Source organism: Leuciscus leuciscus (assembly GCF_965113295.1).
Source record: "Leuciscus leuciscus genome assembly, chromosome: 17".
Classification (NCBI taxonomy): domain Eukaryota; kingdom Metazoa; phylum Chordata; class Actinopteri; order Cypriniformes; family Leuciscidae; genus Leuciscus; species Leuciscus leuciscus.
This window is the reverse complement of record NC_138741.1, coordinates 31,037,683-31,057,384: the sequence shown is the minus strand read 5'-3', so window position 1 is coordinate 31,057,384 and position 19,702 is coordinate 31,037,683. Positions and strand designations below refer to the sequence as shown.

General features: G+C 37.8%; 1 protein-coding gene across 7 annotated transcripts in view; it reads right to left on the bottom strand.

Moving 5' to 3' along the window:
* Positions 1-4,500: 4,500 nt before the first annotated feature.
* znf292a (zinc finger protein 292a) overlaps positions 4,501-19,702 on the bottom strand; it is a 30,390-nt gene continuing 15,188 nt past the window's right edge. For 3 of the 7 annotated variants that reach the window (XM_082143386.1, XM_082143387.1, XM_082143388.1), the window contains 3 exons: positions 19,467-19,603; positions 11,220-11,358; positions 4,501-11,137 (listed from right to left, as the gene is read on the bottom strand). In XM_082143386.1, the coding sequence (XP_081999512.1) occupies positions 5,126-11,137; positions 11,220-11,358; positions 19,467-19,603 (6,288 nt within the window). In that variant the 3' untranslated portion in view covers positions 4,501-5,125. Of the gene's footprint in view, positions 11,138-11,219; positions 11,819-11,849; positions 19,604-19,702 lie in introns of those variants that run through there. The other 4 variants (XM_082143390.1, XM_082143391.1, XM_082143389.1 and 1 more) reach the window with 4 other exon arrangements.

Below are 19,702 nucleotides of genomic sequence, written 5' to 3'. Positions count from 1 at the left end.
TACGAAATGAATCCGCCCCTATGTACGTAAATATACGTCAATGATGTAGGTGTAACTGTCTGCACCAATCAACTTTCCTCTTTTTTTTTTTGTCCTTTTTTTTTTGTCAACAAGTCAACAAGTCATGCTATATTATGTTGCCTACTAAAATAGAAGTAAAATATGGGAAAACTGATGTTATATGAAATTTTGAAAGGCCAATAGAAAGAGTCAGTGTTTTCAAGTACCTAGGATTATGGGATGGGTGTAGACATTTGATCTACCAAGTGATGATAAGATCAGTTTTTTAACAACACTAAAATGATAAGAGAGAACAAAACAGAGCACTAAGAATTTTTTATAGGAGCAGTTAAATCAACACACGCACACACACAAACACACTTTGGCATATTGAAGTTTGAGGAGTTATGATAGGAATCATATTACATTAGATGTCTGGAATAATTGTTGGGAGTTAAATGATGGTAATAAATCCCCATTATTATGCTGATGTGTGCCTAGGATTCTCCTAGAATTTCAAAGAGGTTTAGATATACTAGAGAAAAAATAAATAAAAAATAGGAGGAAATGTGTACCATTAACTACTGTGTAGTAAACACATTCAGAGCAGATTTTATGCCATTTTAGAGTAATGAGTAATGTCAGTGGTGCAGTTAGAGAATTGAGATGTTAAGGAGCGAGGAAACGAGGAAGCATCAATTGTATTAAGAAGCACCCATCGATTAACCTTCTTCTTCTTCTTCTTCTTCTTCTTCTTCTGCGCTTTTTACTGGTGGCAAACAGCGTTGCATTGCTGCGGATGCCCCCTTCTGGATTGTAGTGTGGATCGCCTTTGACTGAATGTAGGCTATTCGTTGTGCAACTGCATGCATGCACCGAACTGTGCCATACGGTTCGGGACGAATACATGCATGTACCATTACATCCTTATTGTTCATCCATCCTCCCCAATCAATCATCTCTTTTCCTGGCTCCATTTCTAATAGTGGAGAGCAGTCACCTGGTTTAGCATCAAAGCAACATATAGAAAACCCTATTTTACTGTCATTTGCATCAGTGCGCTTGATATATGGATCTTCATATTAAAACATCTGATGTTCCATTTTTGGCTGGTGCAGCTGGCTGGGTGTTTTGCTCAGAGCTGCTGAAGTCAGACATAGTAAATTCTGTGACCTGAGGCCTTCTCTTAGGAGTTTTACACTATAGGCTTATCTTTTTCAAGAAATACACTAAACTACACAGCCTCCGCGCTGGATTACTGCATCATGTAGGAGGCTGGTATGCGTGGCTTTATTCCGTGCTGTGGTCTCCGCCAGTTTCAAACCATGTCTCCGTTACATTGTAATTTTCTGCTCTTCCGGCACTTTGCAACAACACAACCTTGTTTCTTCAGTGACTTTCAGCATGTTTTCTAACACAGCATCTGATGTTTACGTTTTTTACGTACCATGAGAAAGTCACATAAACCACGCGAAATCCGATCAGAGCGGTCAGACTGAAACGGATTTCCAGAAATGCGATTTAGGATTTCAAACCACATATGAATGTAGCTCGAAAAGGATCTGTAAAGATCACATTTCATGTGATTTTTAGCCATTCACACTAGCTAAATCTGATCGGATCTAAATCGGATATGCACAAAAATCGGATTTGGACCAACAGTCTGAACGTAGCCAGAGTGGATGGAAATGTGACTCCAAATGTATATCCAGCTAGGAAAATACAAATTCCCTTTGAGATTAAATTTGCTCAATGCAGATGTTATTTGAAGGCATTGATGGACTTTAAACACTTTGATGACATTCTTATCAGGGGAGAGACCAAAGAGCAGCATGGTTTAGACAAGTGTTGGACCGAGAACAAACAAATAACTTCAAGCTCAGTAAGGGTAAAAATACCTGTGTTATTCTATCAAAAGAAGGGCTGAAGCCAGATTTGGCCAAAGTGAAAGAAATTCAGAAGATGCCAGTGCCTGGGTGTAACAAGAATTTGTTTCAGTTCTTATGGATGGTGACATTTCTTGCAAAGTTCATTCCAATTATTCTCAACACACAACAGTATTGCATGGCATTGGGAAGTGGAACAGCAGCAGCCTTTTGAGCAAGTTAAACGTAATGCTTACCGAAGCTTCAGTACTCTGCTATTATGATGTGCCAGTGACCCATCTCAGTGAATGCTCTGAAAAGTGGTCTCGGTGTAGTTTTGCTTCAAGAGCTTGTTCCATTGTTTGCAAAAAGATGCTTGCAATAGTGTTTGGAGCAAAACGTTTTTAAATTTGTTTATGGCCCAGAGGCTGATCTTTAAACAATCACAAACAACTGGAAATTATTATGAAAAACCCATTTAATGGAGTTCCTGCTAGAATTCAAAGATGATAACCCAAGATTACCAGACCACAGAATTATCAGTTGAAAGTGCTCTATCAACTTGGAAAAGATATGCCTGTCCAGAGCATATTTATCCGAGATTGGATCTTCAGATTTGGAAAGAGAAGCTCTGTCATGAACAGGCTTAGACACAATGACAGTAACAGAGATGGATCAGTTAAAATAGGCATGTTTATTAATGAAACATTAGGAGCTCAGTCCATAAACAGGTAAGTTGATCCATAGAGAGTTATTGGCAGACTTGACATTAACGTTGAGTTTGTCTTACAGGTTTGCAGAGTACACACAGACAAGAAGACGAGGGATGATGACTTGGGTGATTGGATCAAGGTAACAAGGCAGGTAAGGTATTTCAGGAATTTCAAGCAGGTAAGTGAGTCTGCAGCATCAGACGAGGCCAAAGCCTGAGGTGTGTGTGTGCTACTTATAGTGCTCGTGATGAGGGCTGATGAGTGTCAGGCTGGAGTCAATAATTGTTTCCCTTAAAACTTGTCTTTGATCACCAAAATTACATATTTAAACTTTTTTTTTTCTGTGACTTTTTTTAAATTCATATCTTTAAAATAGCTTGAATGTAATTACGCCCTTGCTTCATATATGCATCTCTATGAATATGCAAATTAGCCCCACCTCCACTTACTCACACCAGGGGTCCATTCTTCGTATATGGATTACTCAATAAGATGGATTTCATTGTTGACGATTTGACATGATCCAGGATTACTAGGTTCTTCGAAGCTCATCCTGGAGTTGCTGTCATAGCAACATGTCCGTAAGCTCAAACCTGCTCGGGAGCAGCTTATTTCATGTGCACAGCATATGCCCGCAGTGAGGACAATCAGAGACAATGAGTGTTTCTTCATGAGCTGAAACCCTGTGTATTACAGTGTCTGTAAAAAAAGAGATAAGCGGTACGAGTAGTCATGATGGCTGTAGCTTTCGTGCACAAGGTTTCCGAACACTCCTTTTACTACCACAGCTACAAAGAGATTGATATGAAAGTGTACCTCCATTTTAGTTATGGCCTGGATGCAGTCTTAGTTATATTTTGTCTAAAGTTTCAATAGACTGTTGAATTCAAAAACATTTCAATTCTTTGGTTTAACAGCATCTCTGGCATATACCCTTTCCAACACTGATTATGATTTTGAGATCCATCTTTTCACACTGAGGATATAAACACTGAGGATGTAAACTATGAACAGTCCTTAAGACACTAGTCTACATTCAGAATACAGGCAAAAGTGGTCCAAATCTGAATTTATTTATTAAAAAAAATTCAATAGTGTGAACAGCGCAAACCACATGGAATCTTATCTTTACAATTCTGATTTGGGCCACTTCCAAATGTGGTCCTAAATCAGATACAGGTCTGATGTTTTGCAATAGTTATTTCGGTATTCGTGTGACTTTTACAGCACTTTAGATCAATTCTGTGCTGATGGACATCACTCCAAAGATGTTACATAGCCTACCGGTAGTTATTTGGTCACTCAGTGAATATGGAGGACAGCAACAAATTTAGTGAGTATTACGGTGACAGCTCTATACAAGAAAAACTTGGAAAAACTATGCGAGAAAAACTTTGCTTTTCTCCTTATCCTCATCTGTGTCCTCATTTTCGCCTGCACACACATTCACTGGCTCAGCACATCACCTTATAAATGATCTGACTCATAAATGCTTATTATAAAAGCTGACTTTAGGAACTTGTGTTTACTACTATATGACAGTGTGCCACCTTTTATGGACAATACATACCGAGCAGCCTATTGCACCATTAGCCCATTTTGCAGTGCGTTTTTTTTTGGCCGTCATAGACGGTGCATTAAAAAGGACATAAGCTCCTCTAACAGAATCCACATTTTCAGAACTTTTAATTTTAAAAAAACAAAAACTTTTTTCTATGTCAGCCGAGAAACAGCTCCGTGAAATGGGCTGAAGGTGCAACAGGCGGCAACAGGCATCTCAGTGATGGTAGCTGCATTCACACACACACACACACACACACACACACACACACACACACACACACACACACACACACACACACACACACACACACACACACACACACACACACACACACACAAAAATACGTTGCACTTGTAGATTCTTTTAACATCTTTATTTTTTCCGTCCTTAATTTGTACTCTGTCCTTCAATTCTGTGCTATATTGAATGTTCAAACTGAAACATTTCACCTCATTCTTGATTTCTGGAGAAACCTCAGAATTGCAAACACCACAATCCGACACCAAGCAGTCATGTGGATGCCACAATTTACACTGAGCATTCAGTTTACTTAAATTGAATGTTAGGTGGAAGACAAGTACATTGACACTACTGTTAAGTTAAAAATAAATACTTTCAAAAACAACAACAACAAAAAAAAAGGGAAAAAAAGAAAAAAAAGAATACAAATCCCACAGGGATATATCATAACGTTTTTCATCCTACACAAAAATGTTTAAAAAATGTTTTTATCTAATATTCATCCGAGAATTTCAGAAATACAAAATGGTTTTTTATAACACAACCATAATGGTACATCAAAATGTTAAATATTGTACAAAAGTTGTTTTTCTTCTAAAGCACTAATCAAAATCCATTAACAAACAAGGTGTTGGAACTACTATAAATGCGAGGGAGTGTAACTGGATATACCTGCCAGCAGCATGTGACACAGTATGTGGTCCTGAGAGCAAGGCCTTGATTTTATGTGTCTAATTTAACCATCAGCTGTGCAGCCCCTTTTCCAGGATGACCATGGGCTGCATATATTGAAGTTGCTTCAGCAAAAGTTCAGAACAAGTGGATAGGTTCTCATACATAACAATTTTAACATTCTTCACAGTCTCAATCTTCAGTGGATTTCTGAAATTAACAAGACATTGGACTTGATCTCTCTCTTGGATGATTGGTGGAAGTGTTCGCTGTCGTTTTGATGGATTGGATAGAGTGTCTTCACTGAACTTCAGGACAGATGTCTCAAACTCTGAAGGCTTATAAAGTTTTAGTGCAACATCTTTCTCTACTTGGTTCCCTTGAGAGCTAGATGAGTTCAGTATGGATCCTGAGACTTTCAGCATACATTTAACATGCTCCCCGGTGCAGTTACGAAGACTTTGCTTTCTTTCTACACACATTTTGTTTCTACATTCTGACTTTCGTGGACGACCTCTTTTCCGTTTGACCACAGGCATGGTTGTGGCAGTGAAACTTTCATTAACTAGAACCTCAGCTGCAGGATCTGGGCCTACATCTTGAGGACTGACGTTAACATTTTCTGTGAGATCTTCATCAAAAACTGTTTGCTCCACCTCAATATTTTTTGAGGTACTGTCTGCTCTGGGCATCTCACTGCTTTTCATGCAAAATATGAACTGGCTTCTTTGATCCTCAATGTACTGTTCCGTGAGGCCATGAGTGGTGTAATGTTTCAATATACTCTGCTCATCACTCATTATTGAATCACAACTCTCAATCATACATGGGTACTGTAGAGGAAGTCTTTGATTGCACATGGCAGATGCTTCTTCAATGGATTTAAGAGCAGGCTTTTCTAAGGTCATCAAAAGGTTTTTGGCCTTGTCCTCTCTCTTTTTTGAATTCTTCTTTTTCATTTTTATTTTGTTATTTGCAATGTTCTCTTTTCCATTGTTAGAACTTGCACTTAACTTTTTTGCTTGAACATCATTCCCAATTCCACTTTTTTGTTTCTCTTTCATAGTTTCAAAAGTAGCATCATGTTTCTTCATAAGATGTCGAAGAAGGTTTGACTTGGTTGTATAGACCCTATCACAACCTTCAAATTGACATCTGAATGTGAGGTCCACACTCTCAAAGTCCCCATCTGCTGAAACCTTTATTGCTTTGTGATCATTTTTGATATGATCAATGTATTTCAAATGACACGTAAAGTGAGCAGAACATTTTGACTGGTCACACTGAAACGTGCCTACCTCAACACCGGATAACAATGCACTTGCCTTTTCCAATGTGCATCTGTGGAGCAAAAGATAGTGTTTCAACAAACTGGTAACTTTCGACACTACTTTTGAGCATTGTTTGACTTGGCATCTGTATTCCTGCACTTGGACAACTCCATCAGTTTCTTTAGCACTGTTCTTTTCATCACGTTCTGACTGATGCATAGCCCTATAATGGAGGATAAGATTTTGTTGGATTGAAAAGGCAGCCACACATCCTTCATGCACACATCGATATGGCCGGAACATACAGTGCGCATCACTTGAATCACCAGAATCAATGGTGTCTATTGGCATTATAGTTTTCTTTTGAATATCAACCATCACATCTGAATTCATTTCAATTTGTCTGTTAGATTCTGGAGTTGCATTTTCTGTTCTTTCGTCTGGAGCATCCATTGTGTCAAAGAGATGGGGACTTCCACCACTTAGCTCTTGCATCGCAAATATACCTGGTTCATTTAATTCACTGAAATGATTCTCTTCAGTCAGAGAGGGGTCTTTCAGCGGTTTTACACATGTAGCTGAAAGCCCTTCGAGATTTATGTTTTCCTTTGATGCTTCCACAGTTCTGCAAGTCTCAGTGCTGGAAACTGTAAGGGACTTTTGTGTGGGGCGTTTCTTTTTTCTTTTGGTAACGATGTTGGCTTCTCCTTCAACATTTGAATCAACAGATGTAACAGTCAGGTTTGGATTGATTTGGTGTTGAATCTGCTCTGATAGGGAGTCATTTCCCTGGTCAGTGATGAGGCTGGCATGCACATTTTCTGACTTTGATGTAGATTTTCTGATCTTTCTATAACCAAGACCGATTTTCAAGTGAGACATTTCCTCTTTTGAAAAATGGTGGACATTTTTGTAGTGGATTTTAAGGCCTGTGGTTCTGGTAAATCCCTTTGAACATAAATGACAGTTGTATGGTGCTAATTTGTCAGGGTTTTTCTTCATTTGATTTATCCTTTCCTCGCTGTAATCATGTACACGGCTAAGGTGTTTAAATAAAGCTTCTTTTGTCATTGCTCCATAAACACAGCCTTCTTCACATCTAAAGGGCTTTAAAACACATTTCTGCTCGTTTTGTACAGGATTTTCAATTGTGTGACACTGATCATTTCTGGTGACATCTTTAGAGCTTTGATCCTGCAGGTTAGTGCTCTCAGATTTGATCTCACATTTGTCTCGACTGAGTATATCAACTAAATCAAGACGTTGTAACGCCCTTTCAATTTCTACGATTTTGCCATCATCAGCAGTATTTGCAGAGATGATTTCAGCTTCATGTTTGATTTCTATGCCAGTGTTTGATACAGGTGGATGGAATAAACTGTAATTTCTAGTCATTTCAGAGGGGTCTTGAGAGGACATATTAGTGTTCTGGATACTATCTGTGCCACCATGCATACTTGTTAGAGTGTTACTGTTAAAGGTATTTGATTCTGATGGTGCATAGATACAGGGTTTGTGAGTGTGCTCAAGTATGTCATTCATGGGGAGAGGTATTTGTGCCGTTGAAATATCAGGATCATTCAGAAAATCAAGAAATGATACTGGTAAGTCAGCAGTAAGATCAATTTCATCGACAGGTTTGCACTGGGAACGTTTTGATAAATGACCTCCAAGTGACTTTGTGCTTGAAAACTCTCTGTAGCACCTGGAACAAATTACTTTCCCATCCTGTATTATGGCAGGCCATTTTGCTCTCTTAGATGATTTAATTTTTTTGGATTTCCTAGTTTCACCAGAACCTGAAACATTCTGATCATCTGAAGGGATTCCTTCTGTTCCTTCCTGTGACAATTCATGATCACAAAAATCTTTTGGACTTTTCTCACCAGTCAGGGGGGCAACAACACTAAAGAAATCTTCTGATGATTCCTTAAAATGAGGGGTTAAAAGATTCGACACATGTTTGACATCTGATGCATCAGTACAATCAGTGCTGATTTCTTTGTTTGAATTTCCCAATGGCTGCACTGAAATAGGACCTGCCTCTGAAGGCGAAGTTGAAAAATATAGGCTGCCATTCTGCCCAGACAAAGTGCAGATGGAAATATCACTGGGATGGTTTTGTCCAATCCGACTGAATCCAGGATTAATGCTTGACTCAACCTGTGACAAATCACAAGTTTGCTCACTGTTAAGGGCATGTAGTACTCTAAGAGAGCTTGACACATATTTTGAGGCTTCGTTCATCACACTTGAGGGTGTGTTGGCATTCACAGAAAGGGGGATGATATCATCATAAGATGAGGCAGATGCGTAATCTAGGACTGTGTCAGAATGGTATGATGGGTCTGTGTGCTGGTTGTCAGATAAAATCGTAGAGCGGTAGGGATGTACAGAAAAACCTGAATCCAAATTCTCCATTGAAGGTGCTGCCCATGTCTGAGTTATTGGTAATTGCATCAGATCTGTCTGGTTTGGTAATGCTGCACTTTGAGTGTTTTCAAGCTGAGAGCAAAACTTGGCACTTATGGACTGCATACTATCGCGATTGGAGAAAACAGAAGAAGTACTTTCAAGCACTGAGTCCAGAAATGTAGTATGTTCAGTTTGTCTCGAACGGCTTCTCCATTTCACTATCTGAGAACTAGTGGTTGTGCTCTCAGACAACGACTTTTTTGCAGCAATTTCTGCAATCCTTTTGTACTTCTTAGATAACTTCCATTCCTCAAAAGCTTCAGAATGAACATTTTTGACATGTCTCGACAAACTTTTTGAGGTGCTGTATTTCCGTGTGCAGGTTTCGAATGGACACACATGAGTCAGACCTTCTTCTTTGTTGGCTTTTTTCACAGAGAGAGACGACTTCAATGTGGAAGACTTAAGCTGACGCAGTGTGAAAGAAAACAATTTCTTATCTTTCAAGAGTGTTTGAGTTTCACTGTCAGCATTCCTTAGAGCATCTAAATATTTTGGATCATTGCATTTGATGGGAATTGGCTCCAGTTTTACAAAGCAAGATTCAAGATGCAATTGCTTTGTACTTTCAAGACAATGTGGTGTCTCAGATTCATCAGGCTGAACAGCATTAGTTTGGGAATCATTTTTGCTTACTGTCAACTGAGCTGTGCATGACACAAGATGCTCAGGCTGTTCTGTGGAGTCTTGAGTAGTGTCTATAATGCTTTCAACTGTGCATTTCCTTTCTACTGGGGTAAACTCTTGAGAAACCTCTTTCATTTGGCTTGGAGGCAGCTCTAAGGCAGGAAAAGTCGGAGTTAGTACTTCAAGTTGAGAAGGTGCAGCAGAGTGCACCTTCTCACCTTCCCCATCAACAGCAGAGTGGCCCTTCTTCTTTGCATGTCCTTTCTGATGCAGATCTAGCTCAGACAGAGTGTAGAAAACCTTGTCACAGTTTTGACTTTTGCAGGAGAATGTCATGTAGTGCTGTGCTTCATGATCATACAGCAAGTATGTCTCGTTGAATATTCTCTCACAGTTTGGATATGCACACTGTGCCTGAAATTCAGCATGTACTTTTCTGTGTATCTGAAGCTCAGCATGAGAGGAAAAGCTGAAATTACATCCAAGCTGAATGCAAAAATACGGCTTCTCGCCACAATGCATCTGTAAGTGATCATTAAGATGGGTCACATTAACAAACTGACGGTGACAATACTGGCACAAAGCCTTCTGGCTCTGTATTTCTAGGAAATGTATTGCTTCCTGTTCATTTTTGTGGGCCTTAACATGTGCAACCAAATTCCTGAAGTACTTGAAAACTTTTTGACAACTTGTAACAGGGCATGAACAACATTCAGTGTTGTTAACATCACGAATAGGGTTGCCCTGTTTGGGGGATGACGCTTTAATTTTACTTTTGACTTTTGTGCTGGGACTACTGTTTGAAGCAAATAAACTGTTATTGCAAATTGTCCCTTGGCTAACTTCCACAGCAGTTTTGCTGTAGTGCTCTTCTTTTTTCAAGGTACTGGTAGCTGCTGTCAACTTGGTGTCAATACTGGTACGTTTCTTGCTTACACCCATAGCAGCAAGGCGTTCCTTACATGACTGTTTCACATGAGATGCCACATGAGGCTCTAGAACTACCCTAGTTTCAAATGTTTTAGCACATATTGGGCAACGGAAAATCCCATCTTGAACATGCTTCAATGCATGCTTCACAATCCTGTGTCCAAGGAACTCTTTATCACACAAAACACAATACTGCATATAAGCTTGCCAATTGCGGAATCGAGCTGAAACAAATCCCATCTCTCTCATCTTCTTCATTTCCCTTTTCTTCTTTCTTTCTGCTTCAACTTCACTGAGTTCGTAAGTAGGACTATTGGTAAAATGTAGAGATTGAAAATATTTTTCATCATGGTCATGGACTTCATTGTCTTCACTGTCAGTACATTTGTCAGTAGACAATATAGCTGTTGCCTCCTGACCCATCAAAGCAAGGCATTGACGTTTTAGAGTTTTCCAGTCCCAGAACTCCGGATCAAAAGGCCACTTCGTCTTTAAGGCCAACAAAAGGTCACAGCGTAGTGAGTTCAGAATTGGTGGATCCTCCTGCTCAAGCTTTTGGTCAGGCTCATTAAAAAGAGTCTCAACAGCATAGTAAGAGTCCAAAGACGGATTTATCAGGAACTCAGTGAGTTGACAAGCCTGTTTTACTTCCAAATCCAAAGGCAGCAAACAAGAGATTGTTTTGCAGATAGTGATATTACAGCCCTCATTATCATGAACTCCCATTTTTAGTGCTTGAATGCACATTTCGATGCATACTGAGAGTCCATTTTTCTCATCCTGAGAAAACAAAAATGTCATTGTCAGTGTCATTGCCTTTGTTTTTGTAAAACATTGATATAAAAACAAAAACTTTTCTCACCTCAGCCTGAATGACTTTGATGAGGAGCAGAATATGGTACACACTCACAGCGAGGCATGCTAACAGTCTGCATTGCTCCAAAAAGGCCTGTTTTGATTCGAGCCGTATTAGAAGTTTACTCCAAAACAGTGTCAGCTCCCTGTAAGACATAAAATATGATCCATGTGCTCACTAAAAAATAAATCGAGCACTAAAACATCTTTAATGATTAACAAGTATATTTAAAATACACAGTAGGCTAGCATGATGAGTATAATGATAATCACAAATATTTAGTTTGAAAACTGTTTCATCATTTTTTTGCATGCTCATGAAAACTCCTGTTATCATAATAAAGCTTTCTACACTGCACAATAAATCTCTGATTTACACTGTGTCTATGTCAAGTCAAGTCAAGTCAAGTTTATTTGTATAGCGCTTTTCACAATACAGATTGTATCAAAGCAGCTTCACAGTATTAAAATAAAATAATACAACAAAGTTTGTTTCAAGAGGAATTTATTGATTGATAAAATTAAATTAAATATCCCCAAAATATCCCCAACTGAGCAAGCCAAAGGCAACAGTGGCAAGGAACCGGAAAAACTCCATCAAGTGACCTAATGGTGTCCTAAAACTCCATCAGGTGACCTAATGGAGAAAAAAAACCTTGGGAGAACCCAGGCTCAGCCGGGGGCCAGTTCTCCTCTGGCATTTATGAGCTAGAGGCCGGATTGTAGTTTGAACTGTGGGATTATATGAATGCCTGGCTGAAGAGATGCGTCTTTAATCTAGTTTTAAACTGGGAGAGCGAGTCTGAGCAACGAACAGTATCAGTAAGACTATTCCAGAGTTTTGGAGCCAAATGTGAAAATGCTCTCCCTCCTTTGGTTGTTCTGGATATCCTAGGTATGACCAAAAGCCTTGAATTTAGTGATCTTAAAGAGCGCGATGGATTATAGGGTGATAGAAGATCCGTTAAATAGACTGGAGCTAAGCCGTTTAGGGCTTTATAAGTCAGTAGCAATACCTTGTAATTAATACGGAACTTTATAGGTAACCAATGCAGTGATGATAAAATCGGTGTTATATGATCATATTTAACTATGTCTTAACTATAACAGGGACATTTGTGCATTCAGTGAGTTTACACAGTCATCCAGACAGTTAAAAAGCCTGCACTGAACAAAACAATGATGATCAGTGTTTTTCTTCCGTGCCAGTGAACACAAAATACTTGTGTCAGGTGATGTTGCATGTGCGTGCATAATTATTATGCAAGTCGATAGGTATATCAGGTAGGTTGCAGTCCTGGAAAATGGTGTCACTGGCGAGTAAAGGGTTTCTGGTGATTTTACACTTCATTCTTAAAGCATTTTGCAGTGACTGTGTCTTTATATTTCAATCCTTTGTAGCAACCCTGCGGACCCAATAAGCAATTCATTGTCCGATGGACACACCTTAATTGTGAAATTTCTGTAGTCTTTCATCCTTCTCATGGCTATTTCGTAATTGTTGACCTTTTAGTATCAGTTATATATTAATTTGGCCCAATTTACCTGCCTAATAATTTCGCACATCTGAATATAAGGCATTTTTCTCTTTATGGAAAAGTCACAATTACATACCACTACTGATTTTTTCAGATTTATTTTACTGAAACACTAAAACCTAAATTAGTTTTCAATTAGCTGAACATTTTAATGAAAATAAAGCTTATTTAATAATAAATTAATTCATCTAATTTAATAATCAAAAACTTAAATAAAAACTTTTAAGTTATACATTAGGCAGCTAATAGGTTAAGCAAAAATATAGAGAAAATGTACTATGCACCATATAAAACATTTACTATATTTTTACTCTATTTATTAAAATGCTCTTCTCTAGAGTTACTTTTCTTATGGAAGCCCTGAACCGCAATGTAAAAAAAAATATTTTTTTTTTTCTAACATTTCGAAATTAAAGTCGAAGTATTTCGAGATTAAAGTCGAAATATTTTTAGATTAAAGTCTGAATACTTTGAGAATAAAGTCAAAATTACAAGATGTCTTCAGTAGAAGTTTATGTGTGTGTAAAGAAATGCGCTCGTGAAGTCGAACTGCTTCTGACATGGATCTAAACAAAATAGTAGCTTTTTACTTTTATCTGGGCTTTCAACAAAAGGAAATTCTACAGGTGCTAAGTTCCGCTATGTACATTGAATTTCTTCCATAGGGTAAATGTAATGTTACATGACATTGTTTGCAAGCTGTTTTACTGACGTCTTTTCACAATTGAAACTGATTGAGCGATAACATGAGAAATGATACATTTCAGTAAGTTGTACTGTTTTTTTAAACATACCTTCTTATGTCCATTCATGTTTATTTTGTGCTATGACCAGTAGTAAAGATGAAGAGATGATCGTTCATTGCGCTCCATGCTGCTGCTTGAACATTAAGGAGTGTTTTTGATAATAAAGAGTTTCAAAACAACATTATTGTTTGAATTTTGTGATAAAATTGAAAGCTGAAAGTTTTGTTCACGCAGTTAATGAGAACAGTATAAATCTGATCTTGATTCATTTATCAATTCATTTATCGATTCAAGATCGACTAAAATCACACTTGTGTCAATATTGTCAACCCAGCTAGTGTACACACAGCTGACATGTTTACCTGTTGTAGCTTATCCATGTTGTGCACATGAAATAGTGCACCTGACATGCGCCTGACACAGTCCAAATGCGCCATTGGAGGAGCGTTAATCACTGTTTCATTCAATGATTGTAAAAAATATATGATCAGAATATTGACTTGCCTAATAATTATGCACGCACTAGAGTATACATACATGTATATGTATATGTATGTATATATATATATATATATATATATATATATATATATATATATATATATATGAAGAGTTCAGATGCAAAAGTCGCTAAACACCACCTCCGTCAAAAATGAGATAATGACACTGAGCGAAAGCTTTCTGCACATACGTTCAACAAAAATGTTTGCTTCAAATCCTCTAAATCCCAGCATCAGCCCATTCAGAAATCCTCAGCCTCTAGACGCCACTTCCCTTTGGCAGCAAAAGCCGCTACGTTCTGAGAACCAATCAGAAGGCGCGAATCAAATCATATGATTTCGAGCGGTTCAATATAGCGGCGTGCTGAGTAGTTGGCTTTTTTGTGGAGATTGTTTTAGATTCAGATTCAGATTGAGATTTTTAACATTTTTAAGATGGAGTACGATGAAATGGATGAGCCGGTCCTACTGACATTAAATGGCAGGAGAAAATGTTGTTTACCTCAAAACTCTGCCCGTTACAAGGCAAAAGAAAGATGGAATATTTACTTAGACACTTAGAAATAGATACAGTACTTACAATAGATACTTAGAAATGTCTTGGTCGCAAGTGTAGCATGCACTCATAACAGTTCTTCGTGCAGTGCTGTTACTTTGAAGGAATCTGATTTAAATTATTATACATCAAACAACAGCTTTATTTCACCAACGACAAAGTCAAACAAGATGCCATTCTTCTGTCTCATATGGATGCTATGCCATGTAAACGGAGGAGACAACAAGTGGAGGCTGAAGAGACCAGACGACAAAGAGATGTATCGATCAAGTATGCCGTTTTTTATATAAGTACAAAGATTTCCTCAAAACAAGTTTCTAGTTTTTCCTATTTTTTAATTAGTGCCTTATTATTTGTAGTGTTTTTTAGTGTTTTATTTATTTATTTATAAAAAAAAAAATTTGGTTGTCAAAGCCATGTTTATCCAATTATCTTCCTCTAGTATGTGCTCAATACACAGGCTATTTTTTCAGCAGTTATTATCTGGTAATGCCTCTCTCTGCGGTTTTAAAGGACATATAGCCTACTTAAAACATTATCACTGATGGTCATAGGCTACCTAAATTTGTTAAAACCGATATCAGAATCAGAAAGAGCTTAATTACCAAGTATGTTTGCACATTCAAGGAATTTGTTCTGGTGACAGAAGCTTCCAGTAAACAGAGACAACAAGAACACACAGATAATGAAAAATAAAGATAAGTAAATAAAATACACATATGTATATATATAAATAAACAAAACAAAAATAGACAAAAATTGTATGTGCAGGTGAGTAATAGATGGAATAAGATGTAGGGATGGACTAAGATGGGTGGAATCAAATAAATATAAGTGATATTGCACATATCATTATTGCACAATGGGGAGAGCATTTAACTGGGGAGAGCATTTAATATGAGTAGACCTTTGCAAAAGAATATTAAACTGTCTAACTGTTGTCAATTCATGTTTTGAAATTGTGTGTATTATGGGTAATATTCATGCATGATTGGTTTCATGATTATTTTCATTTTAGGTGTCAAGAAAGACAGAGTCCAAGGTATTGCAAAGTACTGGCTTGAGAACGGCAAAGCACGTCCTGAAAATCGTGGTGGTTCCAGGGAAATTGAAGAGCAAACTGCAAAGAAGGACATGGTTCGAAAGCACATACAGTCTTTTAATTGTAGAGCAAGCCACTATGCCCGCCGTGGTGCACCTGGGAGAAAGTTCCTGCCGAGTGACTTAAGTGTGGCATCAGATGTTTCTTGAGCAGAATCATCAACAAGTTTCCTACTCACTATACTGGAGCATCTTTGTGTATAACTTCAACCTGGCTTTTGGTCATTCTGCCAAAGATGTGTGCTCTTCGTGTGTCAAATTCCGCAATGCAATCAATGATCCTGACCTGACTGCAGAAGAGAAGCAGAATAAGATTCTTTACACACTTCACCGTCGCCGAGCTCGTCAGTTTTATGACACACTAAATGACGTGGGTGATACATTCACTGTCTGCTTTGACATAATGGAGAACCTGGTCTGACATTGGTCAAACGTATTACTCACGGCAGGTATACTTTTATGTATTCGGTGTGGTTCGTCACCGTGGCAGAGGAGAACCCCAGAGTCGGCATGAGATAAATCTGTACACCTGGCTGGAATATGAGAACTCAAAGGATAGTAACATTGTCGCCTCAGCTCTACAACACTACTTCACCTCAGTGGCTAGCGCTGATCTGCGCCAGTGTCAGAGACTCCGCCTGTTCTCCGACTCTTGCTACGGCCAGAATAAAAACATTAATGTTCTGTTGTTTGCCCTGCGTTCTCAGCTGTACCCTCAGCTCAACATCACTTACTTCTTTCCTATACGAGGGCACAGTTTCCTACTGGCCGGAAGCATAAAGTCGCTGTTGCCGGAAGAGTATAACAACATTTTGCTGAAGCATGGCACTGTCTATCAATATGGAAAGGACTGGCAGTGCTATGACTTCAAAGCAGCAGCCAGGTTCACAACAACTTAGCGATCATTCAAAATAAGTGAAGCAAGAGTGCTGCAAATCTCTGGAGATAAGCTGGGGTTTAAGCCTGTGTTTTCTGGTGAATTTTACCAGCACTCTGCGCTGAAGCGGGGTAAGAAGTGGTTTCAGTTCAAGCCGGCTCCTCTTCCGGATGTGAACTGCGTCAAGGAAGCAAAGAGGACTGATGTCTTGAAGCTGCTGGGTGAGTTGGGAGCACCAAAAGCTGTGCAAGAGTTCTATGAAAACATCCTGGCAAGTGATGGTGGCAAGGACATTGAACAAGACCTTGAGGATGAATGAATGACAGCATCTAAAAGTGTCTTGAGAGATGTCCTCTTTTTGCACAGTACTGTGTGTGTTTTATTTGCTAGTGTAAGCTATTGTAAGATACTGGGAATTCACAAAGAGGTCAAGTCCTCTTGTTATTGTTATTTATTGTTATCTTAATGTCGTTTTACATTTCATGAAGTATTTTATTCTACTTGAATCTGATATGCAGTTTATATTGGAACATTTTAGTTTAAGACAGTTGTTTAGGCCTTTCAAAATTTTTATTTAATTTAGAATACCTGTTTTGTGCACTGAATTTTCTTATACTTGAGTTATACATTATAATATTACTTTACACTACTTAAGTCTGATAAGCTTTTTATACTAAATGCACATTGCACAGATATTGATGTTTCAGAATGTTGCACTGTTCTACTTGATTATACACTAAACTATTTGAATCGGATAAGCTTTTTTATACTAGTTGCGCATAGCACGTTCTGATATTGGAGGGCATGGGAAATGTTTTTATTCAGACTGTTATTTTACACTTCAAAAAAGTATTTGAGTTTGTATCAGAATGTTTTGCACTGTTCTCACATACATACTTGATTATACACTACACTATTTTAATCTAATAAGCTTTGTTTACAAACAATGTTTGCAATGTTTACATTGTTCTACTTGAATCTAAATCCCAAATATCAGAAATGACATGATTGATAAAATTTTATTGATGCCAATTTAATGTTACTGACTTAATGCACTTGACAGATTTATGTATTTATGTATTTTTAATTAATTGTTTGTGCAACATCTGTTTTTTGTATTGTTAAAATAAATGTGCGGCTTTTTGCCTTTATTCAGACAGGGCAGAAGGGTGACTGCAGAGAAATGGGGTGGGATTTGCAAATAATCGCAGATCTCATTCACCCCCCGTGTAAAGAGGTTTGTCTACTGTTTAGTTTTGAAATGATTGTGCTCTAATCTTTTCCAGTTTCTAGTTACATCTTTAGTGATTTTTCAACTATTTACTATGTCTTGTCCCAAAGAGGTGGATTTAGAGTTTTTTGCAAAAAAAGCACAAGTGCATTTAGCTGGTTTTGACACAAAAGAAAATCTAACTTGTTAAAAACCAATGAATTGTCTAAAGTGACATTTCTGAAAAAAAGTTATTTTATTCACTGACTAATAACCTTATCATTACCTTTAAAACGAAACTACTGAACGTGAACATAGGAGCCTGATAAAAAAAAAATGCTTATTTAAAAGATAAGAAGTCTGATGGATTTAGAGGGTTTTGCATCTGAACTCTTCATATATATTAGTTAGTTAGTTAGTTTCAGTTTATTGTCCCCTAAGGGAAACTTGTCTTACAGCGAGGTAAACATACAGGTAACACAACAAGTAAACACCACATACACATACGAATAAACAACACAAACTACTAATTAAAAACTGTTACTCTACTACTCATCTAGGTCAAAGAATTGTGCAAATTTAGCAACCGAATTGCACTAGGTATAAAAGAGTTCTTTGTCCTATTGGACTTAAAACAAGGGATTCTGAATCTCTTCATATATATATATATATATATATATATATAGAGTAAAACCTCACACAATGGAAACAGAACTGAATGAAAAGCTGAAATGACACGTTTAGTAAATTACAACAGGCAAAATCACAAACACAACTATTTTTATATTAGTTTTGCAGCCCTAGTGCACAGTGATTGAAAATTAAAGTTGAAGTATGTAAGATTTTTCATGTTAAAATACAGTACATTATCTTAACCCAATTAATTGTTCATTGACTACTATACGCTGATTTCACGCAGCCGTTATTTTGAAATCGAAAGCGAGGCTCCGGTGGGAAGAAAACCGGAAGTGTCGCCTTTAATCACAGGAGAGTCGTGAATGCGATGGCGTATTGTTGTGTTTAATGATGTTGTGTCAATTCTAAAACTGTACATACATTTCTTTTATACTTTAGACTATATACAGTGAAATTCATTTATAAATAATTTTTTTTTTATATAATTCAAAAAGTAAAAATAGAAGCAGGAATGAACTATATACATATCCTATATTGGATATTAACATACAATAGTGTAAATCGCGGCAGCAGCTTCAGGTTGGTAGTCCAAAGGCATTGTTGTTTATCTTTACTTCCGGGGTTTTTCCCACCGGAGCCTCACTTTCGATTTCAAAATGGCGGCTGCGTGAAATCAGCGTATTAGTATGCTATTCATGGGCTTATCTCCCCCAAAAGTGTTAACATTGAGCCCCCCAGGCACCATCAAAACACTGACAGCGGTCCGCTCAGATCAGTCAATCTCTTTCCAGCAACCTATAGCAAAGGTTAAATTCACTGCATTTAGAACTTTGAAGATCAAACAGTTCATGAACACATCAAAGCGAACAAGGACAGCACTGTGATGCATTGTGATACAATGGACAATGTTAAGACACGCCTTCACAAGGACCCGTAAGAGCTGTGTTTGTGATGTTTGAGTTGGTGGAGATGCTATGCAATGTTTGCAAGGTTGATTGAAATTATGCTTTATTTCTGTAATTCTGCTAGGTCACACTAGTGTCGCAGAAACTACATACTTCACCTTTAAAAATAAGAACAAATGTCTTACCAGGCACAATAAGCATCTCCACTGAGAAGCTGGCGCTTGAAAAATGCAGTACAAAGACTGAGAGCTCCCTTCTCGTCTTCCTCGGACTCCAAATTACAAATCATGTCCAGAGCCTCCTTACAGTCTACCTCCTTTATCTACCAAACATAACAGAGTAAATTTAGGTTACACATTATTTGCAATAGTCAAGCTTATGCAAATTAAATAATAATAAAAATTGTAATAACAGATTAATG